The sequence below is a fragment of the Chelmon rostratus genome, chromosome 11, assembly GCF_017976325.1.
Source record: "Chelmon rostratus isolate fCheRos1 chromosome 11, fCheRos1.pri, whole genome shotgun sequence".
NCBI lineage: Eukaryota > Metazoa > Chordata > Actinopteri > Chaetodontiformes > Chaetodontidae > Chelmon > Chelmon rostratus.
In genome coordinates this window covers 9,967,995-9,991,565 of record NC_055668.1, presented here as the reverse complement: position 1 = coordinate 9,991,565, position 23,571 = coordinate 9,967,995, and the positions used below count along the sequence as shown (strand labels likewise).

The 23,571-nt window shown below is 41.9% G+C and overlaps 1 protein-coding gene across 4 annotated transcripts in view; it reads left to right on the top strand.

The window, feature by feature from the left end:
- Positions 1 to 3,634: 3,634 nt before the first annotated feature.
- micu1 (mitochondrial calcium uptake 1) overlaps positions 3,635 to 23,571 on the top strand; it is a 33,059-nt gene continuing 13,122 nt past the window's right edge. For 2 of the 4 annotated variants that reach the window (XM_041946980.1, XM_041946979.1), the window contains exons 1-6: positions 3,635 to 3,765; positions 8,635 to 8,799; positions 9,870 to 10,065; positions 12,083 to 12,245; positions 14,986 to 15,029; positions 18,120 to 18,131. In XM_041946980.1, coding sequence (XP_041802914.1) covers positions 3,764 to 3,765; positions 8,635 to 8,799; positions 9,870 to 10,065; positions 12,083 to 12,245; positions 14,986 to 15,029; positions 18,120 to 18,131 — 582 coding nt within the window. In that variant the 5' untranslated portion in view covers positions 3,635 to 3,763. The remainder of the gene's footprint in view (positions 3,766 to 8,634; positions 8,800 to 9,869; positions 10,066 to 12,082; positions 12,246 to 14,985; positions 15,030 to 18,119; positions 18,132 to 23,571) is intronic. The other 2 variants (XM_041946981.1, XM_041946982.1) reach the window with 1 other exon arrangement.

Genomic DNA, 23,571 nt, shown 5'->3' with positions numbered 1-23,571 from the left:
TTTTTCACAGTTGTCCACCATCTGGGAAAAAAAGCCAAAAACACTTTAAGTGAAGCAGAACTGCTTGTAAAAGCTCTCTGTGCCCATATCTCAAGGTCAGAGATAGATGAATTGAGCAGAGTACAAAAAGGGGTGTGTATGCATGCTTGTGTGCATATGTGTGTGTGTGTGCGTCTATGTATGACTCCCCTACCAGCACAAAAGAGCCCCTCCCATGGTTCGACGAAAAAGGTAATGGCCAAAGCAAGCATGGGTGTGTAACTTCTATTTCATCACACGACCAGTGCACTGTATAAACACAGACCTAATTAGGCAGAGTATGCGGCCTGTCTTTTCTTGCTTACACTTGCTCACACACAACACCACACAGCAGTATGACTGCTGAAACTGGAGCCTGCTTTTGTCTGCAGGTCTTCACCTGAGCCATCTTTCACCATTATACAGAGGCGCAGCTTGTGGATCAAGTTTCATCTCAGTTTTCATTGTGCAAATCGGCTTAGCTGGAACTTGTCTTGGGTGCACAGAATCAGCTGTGGTCTCTAGAAAACCAGCACTCCACTATGGATTCACAAGTGTGCACTTAATGTAGCACTCAAAGAGTGTGACCCTCTTAAGCTAAACACAAGTCACAGTGGTAGCAACACTGTCGTTATGTACTAAAAACAGTTGAGCTGTGTGCTTGTCTTATCTCCTGCTCCACCTTTGCACTGCCACAATGGCAGGATGAATGGCGTGCAATGCTATTGTGTAGATATCTGTTGCATTTCAGTACAAAGGCTGCAGACAATCTTCAGACTGATTTAAGTCTGACTAAGAGGAAGTGCTATGGTCAGAGAGTGGACATTTGACTAAGAAGAAGGCTTGTTTCTTTTAGGGTTTACAAGACTGTGAGATGTTCCTTAAAGATGCCCTCTAAGATGTATATAAAACACTGTACTTTGACTAATAATGTGATTCTGATGTAATTTATCTAGTCCTTCTTCTCCATCATTTTAGTGGAGGGGGACTTTAAGGCCTAATGTTGAACAAGCCCGGACAATGAACCCTACTCCACAACCAGACAACTAAAGAGATGGTGACAGATCTAAAAACACTCCAGTCATGAGCTATTTAGCAGCTATTCCTATCCAACTGGTTCAGACTGATTATTTATGTGTGTGTTTTGAATGACATTTGAATGTGTCATGCGCCTATTGTGTGTGTTTTAGGTGTGTGCAACAGGGCTGATCCAAACTGGTCTTGGACAATTTAAAGAACTTGTTTGCATGATTATGAGCATAATAAAAGACTGACACAGTATTTGTGTACAAGATGAATGGCTTTGAGTTAGGTACATAAGCACTGCCATTGTGGAAACCTGTGCTGAGATTATTACTGTTGCAAAGCTATTCAAATTCAATATGAAATTTCAATAGTTGATAATTACATATTGCAGGCTTGTGATAAATTGCTTGCATTAATGAACCCTGCACTGCAGTGCTGAAGGCACAGTCATTAAGTAGCCTCCCTTATTAGTAAAAAAGGGAGAAGAGAGAAAGAGAGAGAGAGAGAGAGAGAGAGGAAAAAACACTTTAAGAAAAGATTGTGGGAAAAGACACAGAGATTATTACAGGTGATAATATGCAATAGACAGGGTCACTGGAGATATTAGATGTAACAACGTGTGTATTTGGTATTACAGTGCTGTTCTACTGAGACAATGATTACCTTAACTTCATTGAATCTATATAGAAAACAGCAACTTCTGTGTATTGGCTATGTGAAGCAACTGTAAAATGGCAGACAAGCTGAAAGAAAACAGTGACAGGGAACTGCAGATGCCCCCGACCTTTTTGACCACCGGTCCATTTGTTATTATAATGGTTGTATTGATTAGGCAATATATTGACAGGATGCTCAGATTCCAATTGACTAATTGTTAGGACAGTGTTCCATTTGTAAAGGTATCATATTCACCTTACTCATTGAGAATCCTCAAAGGGGAAACATTTGGCTCCATTTTCACTAATTCATAACTCATGAATCACTTGTGGCATTCTCTACTGCACCCAATGAAGCGTCACGAGAATTAGATGACCTGATACAGCAGAGTAATGCAGAACTCTTGTATTTACATTATGCAGCTTAAGAGAAGTTAGAGGGATGACGTTTAAAGAAGTGTGTTGTCATAAACAGCATGCTAAATAGTGTGCAGCTGGATGCACACAGAAGAGGAGACTGTGAGCAAAGAAGGTATGTGGCTGTTTCCAGCATGCCTCCGCCTGCCCTGAAGACAGAAATGTGCATTTACTGGTCTGATCGCATGCATGTTAACTCATTAGCTGAGATGTCTTTGGGTGTCCAGGTGTGTCCAGTCATGTCACCTAGCCAAAAGCTAAGGGGTAAATATCACCTAGTTGGGACCAATGAGAATACAGCTTCACAGTGGCAACTGAGCATGCTTAAAATGTTTCTTGTCAATGGCACTTAATGAAAAATCAATAGGTTTTGTGGCTTTTATTTGAGGAATGTGAGTATGAATAAGAGCTTATGTATGTGATGTGAGGAACATGAATCTACACATTGATCACATTGTGTTGATGTCTGACAGTAGACATAAACTATTCTAGCACTTCTTAAAGGACCCAGCTACTGTTTGGACTTAACAGTCGCTGCTGTGCATCATTGTATTTTATCTATCTCTAGTTTACTCATAACCTCATTAACGCTGATGTACGATCACATCAAGCAGAAATTTGACCTGCACTTTCACTGAATGTGACAAGTCCCCGCACCCTTCAGTCTCTGTGACACATCCCCAGTTCACTCAGCAGCTCCCCAGCTTCCCCTTTCACATTCACATTCAGTCCAGCAAATAAGTATTCAAGTCAACAATTATAGCTGGCACAGTGCAAAGAAACGAGTCATTTACTGCTGATACATTTTTATGCTCGAGCTCTGTCATGACATGCATGACTGACAGCAGAGACTTCCTATCTCCCACTTCAGTTTGGTTATTTTATTGAAATGAATGTTTAGAAAATAAATCAGAAATAGAAATGCCAAAACTGTAGTCACATGGTGTATATTTTAAAAACCTTGCATAAAGCAGTTTATTCATTCAAACCATACTAGATGTTCTATTAGTGAACCTGTGATATACCACACTTTTCTAATCATAATCCTGTTTGATATGTAAAAATGATCTGATCTTCACAAACACTGTGTCATTTTGTGGCTAATAGTATAAGGGCCGTTTATAGTGTCAACTTCTTTGTCTTAGTGTGTTGGCCACTTGATCACCTTTTTCTTTACTGACTTCAGTTCATAATCAATAAAACCAGAGTGGATTGCTCAAGAATAATTTGTTTTTAGGGAAAAATTGTTGCTTTTTCTGGTTTTTGGTTACTGTTTTCTTGTTGCCATTTAATGCCGACTAACTTAAGACTGGTAAAACCCATATAAGCTTGTATTAGACTCTCATTTATGGTGAGATCCTGTGCTGAATATGAGTCATTGTATGACATAAAATGCGTGATGAACATTTGATTTGATCTACTTACACAGGACTTGCGTCCCCAGCAGTGGTGGGACGGACCCCGTCTGAACTGCATGGGGCGGGGTGCTGGAACGTTGCCCCACCCCGCCGCCTGCACGGTTGTTGGTGAACACGGAACTGCTGTCTGCGCTGCGCTCCATCTCTGCAGACACAGGAGGGAAAGACGTACTCTGAAACGCAGAGTACATTAGCATTTTGGACTGACTGGCGTCTGTGTTATCACTAATGTGAGTAAACCCACCGCTCATTTGCTAAGACGGCTTTCTAACGTGTGTAACGTTAGCTTAGCCGATGAAAGTAGCTCTCTAAGCTAACTATTTATCCTGACGTTAACGGTTAGCTTGCTAGCTGGTTAGCACTATCTTTCCTATGAAGCAATTATCTGACTGCTGGACTCGATAGCTTAACATGTCACACTAACAGTAAACAAATAAAACAAATTGACGTTGAGAACATGTAACGTCATTGTACAGAGCTAACGCTGTATTACTGCAGGTTATAAACGATGTTAACTTACGGCTAAAAACAAAACATTGGGGTCCTTGTGGATCATGGGAACATCTTTGGGGGCTCGGTTTTCCGCTCTGACATGTCAAACATAACGCTAGCACTAGCTAACATTACGTTTTCTAACCCCGGATATTTGCCTGATAACGTTACGGCAGTTTGTTAAATGTTGGTGTGAAAGACCCCGACTCACCGGTCTGGACCATGCAGTCGTATCAGCCACACCCCACATGAATGAAGATGTCTTTTATTATCTTAGGTGGTCGTCTGAGAATGTTTTTGCTAACGTTACATGGCTATATTTGTGACAGTCGAAAGAATGAAACGTATGATTACTGTTGAAAGTCCCTCCTCACATGAGGACGCCAGTGGTCTTGCAGATGGATACTTGGGAGTCTCTGGACCCCAGTTTGTGGAAACTCAGTTTGTGTCACCTTTGCTTAAATTTTGTTCCATCATAAACCCCTTTAGGATTAGTTCACCTGCTGCACACACTTAGTCTTAACTTTGTGTTTTATAAAACTGATAATCATTTTGAGCAGTGAGAAATGGTTTACTGACTTGTGAGACCCCTTTGGGTATTATTGCCTGCTGTCTGTCTGTCTAATAGACTGTATTTAGTTTTATTCTGATAAACCTGCAGGTAATAATCCCAAACAGTGGATAGATTAATTTAATTATTTTAAAAATTCCTTTTCAACTTTAACAAATGAACTCATAAGAAACTTGTCATGAGCAAGTCACCAACCTGCTTAGGAATATATGCAATATCTGAATGTTTCAAAATGTGATTTTGTGGGTAGAAGGTAGACATGTAGACTTTTCTTCACCTGTGCTCCTGGTACTCCTCATAATAATCCCCTCTCTCTGTTTATATTCACCGCTCAGAGGCAGGAAACATCCCTGAGCAGCATAGGAACTGCAAAATTTAGCGTCTTAAAACTGCCGGGTTTACTGTTGTTTGAGAGAAATGCCTCACTAGTTTCAACTGAGGGCATAAAACACAATTTTTAGTGCCCCAGGCTGCTGAGGTGACACTGTCCTCTCCTTTTTTGTCCTGTTTTGTTTTATTAGGATGAAATCATCCAAGTACCGAGTAGAGTTCACATAGCATAAATACTTATGTTCCTCTTGTGGGCAGCGCAGCATATCACTGTCAGGTGGCGGAGAATGTTGATGATGAGTGATGTTGATTTATCAGGTCCCAGTGTACCTTGTCACCAGACTGAAAGGGCTGAATGTGATCCTGGATTGTACTGTGCTCGCCGGACTGACTGCCCACTTGGCTTATTGTTAAAGGATAAACACTGAGATAGCAATATGCTAAACAATGGTCATGCTTTATTCTGTCAGGTAGGCAGCATTGGATTTAAAATGTAGTCCTACATGGCTGAGGTTTGATGAAAAACCTAAAACATCCGGTCTATAGCTGACATATTCATCTTGTCACCCACTTGAGCATCTTGAGAAAGCTTTTACAAAACATCGCTATCAATCACTATCCACTGTGATGAAATAAAATCTTCTGTGTGTAGTGTTCTGTGCAGTGGATGGTCAAGATCTTTGTCTTGTTCTTGCCTTTTCTTGTTGTAACAGCACAAGATAACTCCTAAATCTATTGAAGACATTGTCTATTGCAGGCAGGGATGCATGATATGCAGTATATCTGGGCGATAAATTATAGTCCAATAATGGAAAATGTATATTATTATGTATTGTTCCAATATTGTAATTATAGCTGAGAAATAAAGCTCATAGAATGAAGCCAAATTGCTTTCATCGCCTTAAGTAGTGGAGCATCTACACACTCCTACACAGTAGCGCAGCCCGCTGCTGTTGCACTCGTGACCTCAAACTTCTGCACCTGGGTAGAGCCATGCATCGTAGACTAGAGGGCCAAACATGCCGTCGCCAGTGTGGCCATTTTTTACAGTTTCAGAGGAAGACACCACGGTTGCAACATATGTAGTACATGTTTCACAAGGATTTTCAGAGAAGAGAAAAAAGCCTAAAAGATTTAACTCAACAGATCGTATCTGTTGATGTCTGTTAGATATGGTTAGGTCAGTGCTATCTAATATTAAAGCATCCATCGTTGTTTACAACAATGACGCCTTTCTTACCCTCAGATGCTGTGGGACAGTGAGAAACATTAATTCGATCCCTCTGTATGTCCTGTTCATGTGGTGTAATCGACAGTAAAGTTGACTTTGACTTGACATTGACCTGTACATTAATTACAGGTTATGAACTTCTTTTTAAGATACAAAAATGTGAAATTATCGGTATTAGCCATGGGAAGCAGGTAATCGTCAGTTATCAGTATTGGCTGAGAAAAGTCCATGTCATGCTTCCCGAATTGCAGGTGTGTGTTCTTGCATTTGTAATGTAAGATATTCAAAAGAGATGTCTCCACCAAAGGTAGTGGGTTGCCATACTACATGCATACATTTACTGCACTCATAGCATGGTCCTCTCCACCACTCTGCACAGATGGATAGTGCAGCTGAGGGTCTGTAGCTGTAGTAAGGCTCATAGCATTTTCATTCAAGATACAAGCATTCACATCCCAGTGTCCCCATCCTGAGTGTGTCTCAGCTATAAAAATCTATTTTCTGCACAAGCTCCAAGCCCACCAACTGGGCATTTCACACATCATGGGGTTACTGTCACTTTGAAAATGATTAATTTCTACTCGGGCGACATATTTTAAAGGCCCAGGAAGACCTTAATTACACTTACTTTAATGGGTGGGCCTCAGCTTGGAGCTCGAACTCAAACGGATCAAGAAAAACAAGTCTGTTTTGTGTATGTATATTTAGACTTGGCTGGAAAATGTGTGTGTGTATTTATGTCATGCTTTTGTTGGGGCAGAGATGGACTTCAGGTCGAGCACCCATGCAGGAAGCAGCCTGATTTAACAGCTGCCTTCAATTTATATCCAAAGCCCCTTTAAGTTGGTCAGGAATGTTTTTTCCTCAATAAAGTTATAGTACAGACATATAATATGCCTTGGAGCCAGCAGAATAAGTCGCTCTGTGGTAAAGATCCCAACAGCACACTGTGAATGATGAACCCCATACAGCCAGTGAACCACAGAGAGGCAGCAGGTGGAAAAAAAACATGGCGAAGTTGGAAAAACTGAGTGACTTCTGGCAAGAAAACGGTGAAACGGTGAGGGAAATCGGTGAAAAAAACTGTTTCTAGTCAAATGTAAAACCTTTAAATACTTTTCATGCAGATCTGACAAAGGCTTCAAAACATTCTGTTGGGTCAGTATTTGAGGAATTATTTAGAAATGATGGCCTCAATTCTTTATTATTTACGGGTATGGCTAATGGTGTTATTTGGCATTTTATTATATTTCATTACATTACATTTACTTGGTAGATGCTTTTGTCCAAATTGACTTACATGAAGTGCATTCAAGCCATGCAGGACCAAGAGCTAGATATCATCCGAAATTGGGGGAGAGAATCCATTTTGGACAAATAACTAAAATCATGTTCAGTACAACAGGACAAGTGTTTATAAAGATTTGCTTTTTTGCACCATGGACTGTCATTGAAGTTGTTCTGTTGCACTGAACAGGTTTTCAGTCTTCCTAGTGTCTAGAATATCTTTGGCACTGGTCTTTTAGCATCAGGCTGTCCCCAGCTCCACAGAAATGGTGCGCATGCATGCTTGCCATTTCCCTCAGTCCCCACTGTCATGGGCTGCTGAGCACTCCAATTAGCATATGCCATGTCTTCTTTTATCTCTCTGCAGAATCAGTTCGACAATTGGTGTCTGAATTGTTAATAGGATATTGACAGGTGGCAGCTTCAGGCCTCGGTGGGATGAACTACTCTGTCCTGTCCTGTGTGCGCCCACGGGATCCACAGATACACACCAGTAGCCCCTTGCTTAGTTGTTAATCATCTTTCCGTGACACTGATGAATTAAGCAACAGTCTGGTCCAAAATGAAGTTCTGGAGCTTAGCTGCACTGGTGGCAATTAGTTTTATCCTTGATTTCTGTTGTTTATTAATTGAGGTGTGTGAGGATTCCAGGACATTTATGCATTGACTGCTGAAGGTACCTTTTTTTTCTGCAATGCGGTATGAAGAGATCCCACGAGGGCACTGCTATTGTTCTAAGCTTTGCCTCTTGAGATGAGTGTTAATTAGTTTTATGGGCAAATTTTCCAAATCCTTACCTAAGATTTACATGGCTTATGGCTGGAGTGGGAATGTGCTTAGCACGGTGTAAGCAGTGTGCCTGCTTCTTAGGGCTGTCAAAGTTGTCCAAAAATGACGTTGGATTATTCCCCCTAAAAACACGTACTGTAGGTTCGCACCATTCAAACATCTATTTTTTGTGCATTATGTTCATAAGAGGGCAAACCAATACAACGAAAGACGTATCTACTTGTATAGCTTTATTTATTTCAACATTAATGTGTCTCTTAAAATATTTCCATACCTCCACATTAGAACATAAAGAAATAAAATAAAATCCTCCTTTCTGTCATCACATGCTGCACATCTTCCTACGTAGGTCCTGTTAAGAGTGACAGCTGTTTCATTGTGCCTTTATTCTTTCTGCAGGATGTTCCACTTGCGGGTGTTGTCCGCAGTTTCGGTGGGGCTAGTGCAGCTGTCCCGGCGTTACCACAGTGGAGCGGTGCGAGGGTCCAGCCGCAGGAGGCTGATGCTGGCTGCTCTGGCCGGGGTGACTGGTGCGTCTGCTAGTGCCGGGCTGCTCTGGACAAGGTGGGACTGTGTGCTTCTATGTACTGAGAAAATTATAATGGCCTTCTGATACTTCAACTGAATTCTGTTTAAAAATACTTTATTTGCCCCTCAACAGACAAACATAAAAATCAACAAAGGATTCCAAAGGATGGTCCTTTATTGCTTCCAGTTTTAGCTTCTTCATCACAGTATTGCATCTGATGCGAACACGACATTGTCTGACAACAACTGACCAATCATGGGGCTTTCCATTGTCAGTTTTTCTCAAATTCTGATTAAAAAAATAAAAAATAATTTATGACCCATTATGGCGATGGGACCACCTGGGAGGTTTTCTCTGCAGACCTCTTAACCTCTGCTTGACCTCTCCTCGTTAAAGCGTACAAGTGAAACAAGCAGACTCGCAATTCAGTCTTCGTTGTGAAATGTCACAAATCGTTGTGTTATGTTACTTTTATTTATATGCTGGTAGGTTGAGCAAATTGACCCTCGGCTACACAAAATACCTGCATTTGGCAGTTGGCAAGAGCATGTTTCCCACTCTGGTCACCACCCCATGGGTGTCACAATGTTTTTATGGCTATCCATTACTAAGGAGGCTGGTGTTTAGTTAAGGCAAAGCGATGGAGAGGGTGTTGATGTGAGAGCTCTATGGGGACAGAATGACTGCTGCAGGAGGCAGAGTGATGGATGGTGCCTCAGGGCATTTGAGACTGATGGGACGGGACTGTTCCAGGCCTTCACCCCAGGCTTCATTCTCCTTGTGTCTCATTAAACTGAATTATTCAGCCTGCCTCAGACAGACTCAGCTATTTATTATTATTATTCCAATTTTCAATTTAGTCAGAAAAATGGTCAAGTGGGAGTTTGCCATGGTAAATCTCTATGTGCTGCACGGTGTAGCACATAATCCCTCTCATTTCCTCATACAGATACAGTACATACTTAGCTGCAAAGCATATGTCTACTGTGTACCAGAGACAAAACAAATATACAGAAATATTGCAACTGTAAACCTTGATAGATGACATAGAAATGTCCCTCAGGTGTTAATCTGTTTCTAATCTTTTTTTTCTTCTTTAAACTAGAGCATATGCAGATGCAGGGCCTTCCGTTCAACACTCTGAGCAACCAGGCAGAGAGGAAGCGGATTTTGTGAGAGACACAGATTCTGAGGCAGAGTCAGAGAAATCGGTGGAGGCCAGCAGTGGAGACGAAGAAGCAAAGGATGAAGGTGGTGAGGGAAAAAAAAAGAAGCCACGCTCTGGATTCCGTGACCGCAAGGTAATCAATAGACAATAAACATTCAGCCGTTCAATCAGTCCAGTATTTAATTCACCTTCAGAATGGTGTTTTGAAAGCCCCCCCCAATCAATGTCCAATATGCAAACGCCAGTATGGTTTGACAGAATATTTTATAGAGACACACAAAGGAAATGAGCATGCATTGCTGCCGTCATAAACAACAGAAATGTACAACCCGTAAGGTTTTATTGCTGTTAATTAGGGAGCAGATGACAAAGGAGAAGCAGAAGCAGAAGAAGAAGAAGAAGGGGTCTTTGATACAATGCCAAATAAACCGTTTGAAACTCTGCATATTATCGTTGGAGAACCAGGGAGAAGGGAAGAAGAAGAGCTTTGAGCAATAAATAGAATTTTTTCAGAATTAAAAGTGATGCAATGGTCCATCTGACTTAGGGTTGTAGATGTAAAAATGGTGCCGTCATTCTTGCCTCGGCGGTGGCCATAGTCTGCTGAAGCATATAGATTTATGGGGAGGAAACACTTTTAGTCAATCACAGCACCACAGCATTCACTTGTGTCTTCCTAAAAATAGGTTGTTTGTGCCAGCTCACTCACTATGTTAAGTAAAAAGTCTAAGTTTGGTAGAGCACACTGAAGGAAATTATATGTGTGTATACAGTATGTGTGCAGATGTCCTTACGAGTCCATCAGTTCTCCAGTCCTCCCTTGAAATGGTCAAATGTTGATGATGGGATGTCTTTACATGTCTTTAGAGCGTTTATTTGAGTTTCTGGTCCGTCCAAATTATTTTCTTTGCCTTTTTTTCAAAAGCCATAGGGACATTCTGAATGATGTCATTTCAAATGCAAAATTAGGCAACAGGATTGAATTCTCAATCTAATATGTGTTTTAAAATCCACTGTTTAAACTGATTTGCCACTCTTGTCTTAGATGTTGCACAGCAATCTTTAAAAAATCCAAGTAGATAGTTGGCGTGACTTGAATTTTACCCCACTGGTTGTGTATGTGCATTTTCTTTGTTATGGAAAGAGAAAGCATAAATGGCTGAAAGCTCAAAAGAACGGGCTTGACTCTCCATCAGCGTGGGTGACGCTGAGATCAGTAGCCTGTAAATCTGAGGAGATGAAAGCCAGAGAGAGATGACAGCCCAACGCACCCAGGGCTTTCCATCAGTCAGGCTCTCCAGCATTTTCCACACGACTGTCCTATAACCTCTCATCCATACACTGATGTTTGCCTCTTCTGGGGGACACACTCCTGGTGATTTCCCTAAAGACCAATAAGATCAGCTAAAGAGGGGGAACCAACACAGAAGCACGTAATCATAGCTACCGACTCAAGAGAATCCACTTTGATCAAAGTCTGTGTATCACTCTTTCTGTTATGGCCTCAGAAAGTTGAAGCTTTTTCTGCAGGGAGTTTGTTTACAGTCGTTCGGCGTCACATAAAATAACCGCCTGTGGATTACAGCTGAGCACAGCTCCCAAACAGACACTGCTGCGTCAATTTCTGTTTGAAACTCTCTGCTGAAATGCAGATGGCAGTGTCAAGGCAAACATTGACGTGGATAATGTGTGTATCAGAGCTGAATAAATGAGGTTTTTTTTTTTGTGTTTTCTGAACTGTTGGCCTTTGGTATGTCAGCAGTGCCATGCTGTTAGCCTTACTTGTGGTTGCCACAGATTTGCGTGGCTGTCTTAGGTTTGCAGTCTCCCTTCAAGTTAACCTGTTCGTCAGACTGATCCTGAAAAACACTGTTTCCTGTTTTGATTATGTGGCGGTTGTGGTAGCGAGGAGGTTAATATACCTCCTCATCAGGACTCAACCTGTTTTCCTGCCGCCACTTGCTTCTTTATTCTAGTCACTCCCTCACCCTCTCCTCACTGTCTTGGCTCTCCTTTGGATATTTTACCTCATAGGGTTGGAATATTGCTGGGTCTTTGATTGGGATGTGGTTGGTGTTTGGGTATATTAGAGCAGTGCCTAATGTGTCAAAAGTTGTGTCATTAATGGGTGTTTCCTGTATGGTTGGCAGGTGATGGAGTATGAGAACAGGATAAGAGCGTACTCCACTCCGGACAAGATTTTCCGCTACTTTGCCACGCTGAAGGTCATTGGCGAGCATGGAGATGCCGAGGTCTACATGACGCCCCAGGACTTCATACGCTCCATCACACCTAACGAGAAGCAGCCTGAGAGTGAGTCTCCTCCTTTTCCTTCTACCACCATTACTTCATCAGTGATTTCTTCACATCCACTGGCATGCTCCAGTTGTTCCCTATGATTTTCACTCCTTTTTTCTTTATTCATTGGGTCTGGTTCTGTAGACTCAAGTAAATGTTTAGACTAGATTGCAGCAGTATACCAGTTTCCATTTACTGCAGTATGGACATTAATGGTTATCATACCATGTACATTTGCTTGTCTACTGTATTAAATTCTACTATATTAGTGTTTTAAAAATATTGAATTTTACAGTATCAGCCTTATTATGAAAATATAGGACATACGATTTTGTGAGATTTTTCATAAATCATTTGGCAACCTTTTCATCCCTTTAATAGAAATAATTATTGTGTAATATCATATACCATTATCATATGGTGAAAATGTCGTACCATCCTGGATGTTGACTCTAAACATACCCTGACAATCATGCACATGTCTTGGAACATGCATGCACGTAGTTCATGGTCATCACTTTCCAGAGTGAGATGTTTCCTGGTAGAGCGTTACCCAACACAGCCCGCTATCCAGCTACAGGCATGGTTATCAAACACTTGGCAGTTCAGGCCTTACGACAGTTCCTGGTAACGATCTCAATGACCATGTTCACAAGTATGAAGCGAGGTGGGGGGAGAGTGGGAATGACGGGGCTGTCCGATCACACTGAGTTCAGTGAATCACAGCACAGCAGTTGTATCAATTAACGGGTTCAAACCGGAGCAGATCTCAGGCGTCACGCATGGAGCCAGTGAGAGATATTTGATCTTCAGCCATGGGAGGTTTGGGATAGCAGGGAGCTTAACTTGGCATCGACATGTTTCAGCACCAATCTTGTCTTTATCTGTCACCATCTGGTTATTCAGCACTAAAATTGAAAATTCACTTTGTGTGACATTTTCTTGTATGGGAGCATATTCACCTCCAACACGCACTTGTGGTTGAATACTCAGTGCGTGAGGACTATTACGTCCTGTGCATTCATCCACAGTAAAGGAGCCAAGCCTGCAGTTAGCACTTAATAAGGACTTAGCTGGGCCTGTCACGTCTGCACTGCCTTTCCCGCTCACCTCAGCACTTCCATCTGTTAATCAAGACTTGGCCTAGCTTGGCCCCCATTGGCCTTCCATTCTTAGACCCAGTACCTCTCCTCCCCTCTTGACTATTCCCCTGCTCGTCCCTTCTTTATCCTGTCTGTAGCCCTTCCAAACTGGAATTAAAGTAGTGATGAGCTGAGCTCTGTTGGATAAGAGAAGTTTCAGCAAAGCAGATGAAAAACTCCAAGAGGCAGCCATTTAATTCTCGTCTCAAAGCCCCCCAACCCAAGTGAGGTAACAACAGGCTCCCTGGTGTAGTCTGCTTATGTTGTTTTAGCGCTCTGCAGATTTTCTGGCCCATTAATGATAAATAACACATGGACCTGATAAAAAATATATAAGTTTTAGCCCCCGTTTTACTTGGAATTTTCTGTTTTGACAGGGTCTGAAAATACATACATGCATAGATAGATACATCCCAGTTCAAAGGCTGGATCCATAGAAGTACAAGGTACACATAGCATCCACAAATCCATCAGCCCAGCTTCACAGAGACCAATACTACTGGTCCTTATCAACTTGTTCAGTTAAAATGTGAAATTTTTTACTAAATTGTTTTCCTTAACAACATAGATTGTGGATTTAAAGGGCTGCTGGATAAACCAGTGGTGTCAGTTTGTGTTTTTCAGGTGCATTTGAGGCAGCCTTTAACTGGGACAGACCTAGAAATGTGGTCCTAAACTCAGTGATCCACCCCCCTGTGTTGGGAATCTCTGGTGATTTTGGTAACTCACCTGAGATTAAAGTGTAGAATAAGCAGAGAAAGCTGATAGGCTCTTTGCAGAGGTCTCTGTGATTAGGTGATCTGTAATGCTGATGAAGCCAACTTCAAACAGAATGATGTTAAGATATGATGTTCACTTAATTAGTGTTCAGTTTAATGAGATCATACTCTAACCGTCGCCCTCGTAGTTAATCTGATTTGAGACTGTTTCATTAGGTCAGTGTGCTACTAGTGTTTCAGTGTGATATCGGTAGCCTGTGTGACTCTTGGCCTGCTTCATTTAACTGATGAGAACTATTGCCTCACATAAGAATTTAGAAAATATTCAGCTCAACAAGGTTTATTTGTTTGAACTGAGTTAATTTGGGAGACGGATTGTCTTTTTTACTCAAAAATTCATAACTCATGTTTGAAGTATATTTGATAAAGTTTCGAAAAAGGTGGGGGAAAATCACATTTTATCTTAGCAGGGAGTTGAATTGTACTCCACTCAGTATGATTTGATGCCTTTTACATGGAAAGACATGACAGAAATAAGCCTACAGTAGGACTGACAGGACAAAAGACCAGAGCACAGTGAAAACTCCTCATTTTCAGCTGATCCACATGTGGTTGAGAACTTCATTCTAACTGATGATCAGAAGAGTCAAAGCTGAGTGCTGATGATTGTGTATTTTAAAGAATTTGCAAAATGGAAATGGATCGGTAATGACTATTATTAATCTTGCGCACATGTCAGTCATTACCAGAGAATCAGTAATGACACCAAGTAAATACATCTGCACTGTTTCATGATAGGAATAAATCTTAATGCCCCCGCTGTGTAACTAGTCTGCCTCACATCTTGTTTGTCATAATATTTGCCTCCTAATATGTGCATCTGCTTATTTTCAGATCTGGGTCTGGATCAGTTCATTGTGAAGCGCTATGATGGGAAGGTAAGAAGTGGGTGTCTTTGTGGTAAACAGGGTCAACTTAGCAATTATCGAGGTCAGCGGCAGGTTTTTTTTTTTTTTTTTTTTAATTCTGTCTTAGAAATGTTAATGTTGATGGATTTCATAAATATACTGGAAACTGAGTGTTGTATTTCCCCAGAAAGCCATGTTCACATCAGTTCTAAGTAAAAACTTTACATTCAGTGACAATGTTGAAGATAGTATACACTTTTTTTATTTATATCAGAAATCTGTCTCTTCACACTTAAATATTATTGTGCTAGATAGTCAGTATTTGTAAGAATACAGTAATAGATGTATCTGTTAATTGCTTGGATTTTAAATATGCATAACCAGAGAGGATTACAAATGAGGTTTTGAAACGTATGGTCTTACTTCAGTGCATTTAGTGCTGAATCCCAGTCCTCATGAATGTGATATTATATAATAACAAATGAAATCCTTTTATGAAATGCAATATAAAGAAAAGAACTGCCGCATTCATTTCGTCTCCCATGCTGAAATGATCTTGAAAAAAAAAAAATATATAACTGGAATGATGTATAAACTGAGGCAATTTAAGTGTCATGGAAATACACAAATACTGGCAGCGGGGTTGCAGCATTTCATAGAATTTGGAACGAGATAAAAGAGAAAATAGAAAATGTCATTACATTCTGTTAGCAAAGAGTGCAAAAATTAATAGAAAAAAATCCAAATAAGATACCTATGAGATTGTTAGCTGGCATTTCTGAGTCTGCTTTGTATTTTGTAGGTGTAGTTTCCCTATTTCTGTTGATATTTGTGCACAAGCTGCTATCACACTGTGTTGCTTCCCTTGCAGGTGCAGGTTTTATAGGAGAAAAATGTGAATGAGACAATGAATGTTTTGAAATCTTGGTCTTTGAAGGATATTGTTTTTTCACAAACCATACCCTGTATACTATGTTTTTATTTGCTTATGTCTTTGCTTTGCTGTGTGTTTCTCAAATGTCAACTCATGTTATTTTCCAATCGTAGTACTCAAGACTAGAGCAGGTAACGAGAATATCGTGCTTTCCAAATAGTTTTCAACCTACGCAGGGATCCCATAACTACCTGCCTTCGATCTCAAAGCATCCAGTTAGTTAAACCTAGTTCAGAAAGCCTTTGTCTTTAACAGAGCAGCTCCACACTTAATCATTAAGAGGGACATGTACAAAGTGGGCTTGCCCTGTGCATAATGACCTATTTAAAGACAATAATGGGTGAACTTTGATCAGGCTAGCCCTCCAGCACACACACACACACATATTGACTTAAAAAGGAGCTAGTCTCTGTACCCTTAATGCCACCATTCCTGTGCTCACAGTCAGGAACGTAAAAGCCATCAGTATAAATCACCAACATCATTATTTTCATTCCTGCGTTCCTTCATATTGATTTGTGACCATTACTGCCCTCTCACTGATACCAGGTACCACCTCTCACGCCCAGTAGCCAACCATCCTCATTCATTTAATATTCGCTAATCATCATTGAGGTGATTGAGGTTTCCAACCTCATTACAAAATCCCATCAGCCTCCAGACTTGTATGAGGAGGAGGTAGTCTGTACCCCATCTCCATGTTGAAGTCAGATAAGCCGCACCAAGTCAGCGACTCCCTCTTTTACGGCCTTCTGCAACTCAGTGATTTTACTAAGCTTTATGTTATGTGAGAGAGTTCCCGAACTTCGATTCACCTGTATTTCAAAAGCATATTAACCAAAGAGCTTGGGCTATACATTAATCAAAATTAAATGTGAAAATCTTTGGCGGCCTAAAATCGAAATGGAGCACTCTTCGGTTATGGCCCTTGTCTGCTTATGTAAATGCCGTCCCTATCTGCAGGGCTCGTGCTTCCTTTATTTGCCAGGCAAATCTGAGGGCACGTGGTTCCTCTGATACTGTATTTAGCTTTGGTTGTCCCCTGAGATTTTCCTGCCATGGCCAGAATGGCTTGAGAGCTCCCCTCCCTCCCCGGGCCTGCCCAACCCCGATACACGTGCCTCCTCCTCATTGGCTTAATAGGCGCCCATAGCTAGTTGTTAGGAGAAATAAACCAATGCTGTTTCCTGCCAAGAAGCCATGAAATCTAGTTCACATGAATGCATTGAATTAGACCTAGATGAAATGGGCAAGGCCTGTGCAGTGGTGCAGTATCTGTAGTGTGTAAATCATGAATTTGATGGAGGGTGTGGTTAAGTACAAGGGGAGTGTTTTAGCGGGGTTGGGTGGTAAAATGCAATGAAGGTTAAGGTTGATGGCTCAGACGTTTACAGTATTGTATGAAAATAACAAGAGAGCTCTCTTAAAATACCTCTGTGTGTCATTTCCCGTGGTTTTGTTGAGAAATAGCCAAGCCAACATTGTCACATAAGTACTGTTTGGCCGCAGCAAAGTGAAAGAGTGTTTAAAAATGTACGCGTTATCAACTTCTCACTTACATCCCCCTTCCCACACCCCCTCCCGCTGACACTAATTTGTTCCAGTTTCAGTCTGTATGTACACATTACATGCCCTATATGATTGTTTAACAGCCGTTGTTCATACTGGCTCACCCTGTTTGTTTTGTTTTTATTTTCCTGTCCAGAGGAGAGCAGTCATTTTAGAAGTCTTTAAATGGGATCGCTCGTATTTGCTCAACTGATTGTTTCATTGGAAATTTCTCTGCTGTTATTTTACTGCATCTCTGTGTTTTCTTCTCCCCCCCGAGACATGTGGACGTGCTTTCGGCTGCCGTAATCTTATGTTGATGTGACCTAACGTCATTGTTTGCTGTTGATGAATCTCTCGTGCTCTTAACTGCCCTCCTCTCTCATTCACATAACAAGTAATTCCTCCATTTTCTCTCTCTTCCCTTCCTCGTGAATAAACATCGTCCTCAACACCCCGTCTCCCAAAATCCCCACTTTTTCTCTGTCTCCTACCCCCAATCATTCCATCTACTGAATCCCATTGTCCACCCACCAACTCCCCGTCCCTCCTCCTCCTCTTCCTCCTCCTCTCTTCTTCTGTCTCCCTCCCTCCCTCCCTCCTCATCTCCTTCCCATTCTGCCCCTCCCTCTCTGCAGGACTTCTGGCAGGTATGGGGTGTGTGCCGAGCAGCATGTGTGCACCTGAATGAAAAACTGCACTTTGTAGTCACTACCTACTCCCATTTCTACTTTTTCCTCTTCTTCCTCTTACGTCTCTATTATTATCTTTCAATTACTCACTTCCCTGTCGTAGTATGGAGGGCATAGCTATTCACTGCTGTTAGTCCAGGGGAACAGCTAAGTAAGTAGTTTTTCTTTATTTGCCACATCTCAGCTCCAGTAAGTGTGAGAGAACCAGAGTCAGTTAAGTTGGCAACTGCAGTGAATAAGACATCAGCTAAACTGTGCCTTTAAGTGTATATTTTCAAACAAGAAATCAGTAAACTGGTAATAAAATGTTGAATTTACACTTGGCTGATGGGGGAAGTCAAACAGTATGAGCAAGGAAGTAGAATAAAACACCACCACTGTATTTTCTTGGTCAACTGCTGGTCAACAATTCAACGTAGTGCCAAAGTACATTAAAACTGCAGATAAGCTACCAATACTTATATTGCTAACCAGGGTCTGTTTGATTGTCAACCATTTTTAAACAAATTTTAAAGATGGTTGCTGGTAAGTGGCCGTGGTGAAAGCACAGCAGTTACACTCTGAGATGTCCTAATATGGAAAATAACAAGTTTAGTAGAGGAAACACCACTCGACTTGCTAGTGTGGTGTTCCTCACCTCTGCTTTATTTGTTCATTTCGTATACCAGGACGCTTAAGTGGCTACTATCACTTTCATAAATGTGCTTGAATTTGTTCATTTCAGCATTTACGTGCTGCTAGTTTCCAGCGATGCTCCAAAATGTTTCACCAGACTACATTGGAGAAACCTTTTGTCATTCAAACGGTCTGATGTACACATTTATGTTGGTAAATGTGATAAATGAGCCCTGACCTATAAGCTTTATCTACTAAACGATTTGGTCTTTAAGCAGGTCTGAATGCCTCCGTCAGTCAGGATGACGTGAAGATAAGCCAAGCGCAGCAAAGGGCAGGTTGCAACCTGCACACCTCATAATGGCGAGGAGTGTCCAAAACCGAAGCAGGCACACACCCCTTTGTGTGTGCACTTGTATTTAATATGCAAAGTCAAACACAGTATTGTTATCAGACATTGTGTTGGAGCCCTCCCTGGTGCCCTTTGTATAGCTTGAGACAGCTGCGTGCCATGCCCTCCCTGCTGAATTATTGAAAGTGAAGGCTTTATATTTTGCCTCTACAGGGATTATTAAACGCTGCAGCACTGCTACATAATTTACTTTACTTAGTGCCTCAAAGTAAAGTTTCCAGATATTTACAAAGTTTAAGGAGAATATCAAGCCGTAAAAAGCTGAGATGCATAGAGCATCTGAAATGAGTCATTCATAGGGAAATTGTGTAGGTCAATGCCAAATCATAGTAGTGCTGTTCCCCTGCACTCCCTCTGTCTTGCTTTATAAACCTTTTCTCCTCATCCTTTCATCTCTCCTGAGAAATATCAGCTCTGGCTTTCCACATGCTTTGGCGCTCTAGCCTTTCTCCCTAGCATGCACTGCTCTATTGCTTGTGTCTCACAGAGAAAGCAGCTGGTGGTGGCGCCCTCTCTCTGCGCATGGTGGCATCACAAGGTGGTTTTGGTCCCGGAAAATGGCTCTGTTAGCTAGGCTGTGTTGATGTGCTTGATAACCTTCACAAATCCATCCTCTGGATTGTCCGGATGTCAGTGCTGCATGATTTCTGTAGAGCATGGTTTAGAGTCGCTGAAGGCAGGACTTTCTCTGTTCATCTAAAATGTGTCCAAACTGTTCCTACATGCTGTGGCCCTTCTCTGTATGTAAAGCCACAGCCTCTGCTATGTGACTCTGTTATGACTGAGACAGTACACCTGTCACTCAGAAGGAGTGTGGAGGGCGGGGGGGGTGGTCCAATGGAAACAAGCCTCTTTTCACACCAACTGTTGTCATGTTCACTCTTTCTGATTTCACAGGAAGCTCCCAGGGGCCGCTGTTTGGACTGTCACCACCCTGCTCCTCTATCTTTTCACACTGTCTTCAATTCTGACATGCTTTCTTTGCCCCCTCTGTCAGTGTTCATCTCTATAAACGCTCACACGCACTTCATCTTTCCCCATCTCCTCTCCTGAGCTACAGTAGCAGAGGTTGGGTGGCTTGTACACCTGGTCAGCTAATTCGGTTCCGTCTCTCCTCTTGTGAAGCAGCTGCCGTTCCTCAGTGAAAATATTAGTTGATTGAGCGTTCCACATCAGGATCCATTATTCTGATTGTGCTCTCAGAATAATTAGGAGTTATTAACAGTGCACCTGCGCTGCAGTTACCCCTGGGACTGGAGGTGGAAAGCCAAAATGTTGGTGTTCTCTGCACCCACATCCACCTGCTCACTCACCTACAGACTATGTATGTTTTTTGTATTTTAACTGTTAAGTGTCTAAGGTTAGGAATATGCTTGAATTTGAATGTACTCCTCGAAAAGCACTCAATTTTCAACATAATCTGGTGTTTCAGCTGCACAATCAGTCATGTAAACCATACTTCTGGTCTCCTGGTGTCAAAATAAGCAATCATTAAATCATCACAATCAAAAGATGCAGTCGAAGTTAATATGAACAGCTGACAGTAAACATTGATTGCTGTGGGTGAAAAAATTAAATGTATTAATAGTAACAATTTAGATGTGATGATAAAGGCTTTGAGAGTCTATAAGTTTTTGGCTTGGATACATAAAGGGATTGAGAAGTGCTTGACTTTTATTCTTACTAAGCTGTACGAACCCTGTACCTGCATAGAATCATGCATTGTGTGTGATTTTCTTTGGAGCTTGGATGGAGACGGTGTCCTAGTTGTATGTGTAGCAGCACAAGGTGCACTTACACTGTGAGAGCTTTCAGCCACCATTCAGAAATGTCAGGCTCAGGCCCGAGTTGACTTCACGCCTCAAGCAGGTCATCCTCGATTCTCTTTCCCCTGAAACTCGTCTTTCATTGTGCCTGCCAAAGTGACATCCGCCCCCAGAGCTACCCCATCACACAAAGCAGCATAAAGGTACTGATCCATTTTTAATACATTCGTCTTGGACCCCCACCCACCCCACCCGTCTGTCACACTGTACATCTCTTTCAAAAAAAAAATCAGCATACTGGTGTAGCCCTCCAGTACACCAAGTTCCATCAAGACTCACCTGTACAAAAGATGAGCAGCCTCTTGGGGACAGGTATCACTCAAGCGTGCACGCACACACACACACACACACACACACACACACACACACACCACACACTTGAATGCATTGACAAAGGCAGTGGGGGAAGATTTTCTCTCTTCGCAGCTTGAGCTTTTCATTGTCACGGCAGGCCTCATCCTAGACCCATAAATACAGATCTTTGTTGTGATGCTCTGGAGACCGCATAGACAACAGACTAAAGACAAATTCTCTTTGTCTTTAGTGCGATAATTAATATTTTAAAGCTTTGACACAAACTATGCATTATATATCCACTTCTTTCATCATCGATCATTCAATCTCTCTTGAAACACTGCAGTTGGTACAGTGGTATTAGAGAGGGCCAAATCTAAACTGCCATCACCTCCTAAGCCAAGTGTATGACCCACAAGTGCTGGTGGAGCAGTGTAAATAACAAGAGTGATGATAGCAGAAAACGGATGGGTGGCACATGACATATTTCTAGTATCCAAATGTCCACATTAGATGATTGAACTACAGTTTGTTGAATTATGTGTCATCTCAATCACAGTCAATTCACCAGCTGTCTGTTTTCTTTTATTGTGACATGATCTCAGAAATGTGTGCCTTCTCATCAGCACAGCTGTGATATAATTGAACCCCTCAGAGCAACGGTGCCATGTGGTTGGTTTGAGCATTTAAAATTGTTTATATTCTGCATTTGTGTGGAATTAAAAGAAGGTTGACAAATGGAGATCATTTATTAAAGCTTTGATTATTTGTTGAGAGTTGTCTTCAGCCAGCGATGCAGCAGTTGTAGAAGCGAGGCATAAGTGAAATGTGTTGCCACAAGCATATAACTTGTCAGTTTGGGGTTTTAACTTTGAAATGTGAGAATCCTGAAGAGCTTGTTATGCATTCCAAGTTTTTAAGTATGTTGCTTTCCAGTTATGTGCCTAGAAAGTGTTTCTTAGCCACTCATGTCAAATGAGCAGAACAAGATTCAGCCCCATTTGCATGCGTGCCTCTGGCTGTGCTTGACTTACATGGGTCTCATTTGCTGGGCTCTTTAAGCTTGGTCTAGTTGAAATTTGGCCAGGGCAGCTATCAGGGCTGCTCTCTACCCTGCTGCTCTGGAGAGATTAGCCCGGACCAAACCTTTAACCCTGCCTGTGTGCGTATATGACAGCAGTGCATTTCACTGCCCCGCCGCCAGCGCCGTCCAGCCGGCAGCTCTGTCAGCACGGCGTTTCTGCCTCAGCTCACAGGCTAGTTGGTTTGTTCAGTTCGTCATCTGGACGCAGCCCCTGGACTTGACTGACACACACAGACATGTATGAACACATGAGCAGGCTCAGGGGGGAGATTTACATGCACACAAACCGCTACGAAGCTGACATTGATCAACAGACATGCGTGCTGACAGAGCAGGCGTCAGCTGTTAATTAACTTGAGTGCTGCAGCAATTAGGATTACAGTCATTTGAAGATCAGTGCTTTGGGAGAAATCTACGATGAGAGTTAAATACCGGCTCCAATGTAGTTGGGATCATTTTTAGTGATTGCAGCAGCGTGTTTTATCGGCATAATGTCCTCTGGGTTGATGAATCAAAACTGATGAAGGACAAAACTGATGAGACACAGAGCCTAAGTCCGTCAGGGGAATCAAGTAACCTAAGAGGTACCTCTTGAGGAGAAAACAATTTATTCAAATTATATATGCATTTTTGTGCTGTTAAATGGCTTGTCGCCTGAGCACCCAGTATGGCACAACTTCAGTGGGAAGCTGAGGCTTTGACCAGTAACACAAAGATTGAGGATGAAGAAGCCTTAAAAGCCGAGATGAAACCCACAGTGCAGCTTGATATACACACTTGCCATACCTCTGTGTCTGCTAGAGAGAGGGCATGGTGTTACATTATACATTTGTTGGAGAGATGTACAGTGTGATAGCACATAGTGTATGTGAGGGCGAGCAAGCGAGTGAAAGCTATATTGTCAGCACAGCAGCAAGTCTGTGGATCCTAAGAGAGAATTGTGATCTCTTCTGACTGGGACGCAGGATGCATCAGCATAGACTGAAGGCTCTGTGTTGCACATTCTGAGATCTCGTGTTTTATCAGCCAGACATGCTATTCGGTTCCACTCTTTGACCATTAGATTTGGACTTGAGTGTCATTTTGTCTTTTCTGTGGGGGTGTTTTTGTCCTTGACTCAGGATGCTGTAAAAAGTGAGTTATTATGCATAATGTGCTCTGTGCCTC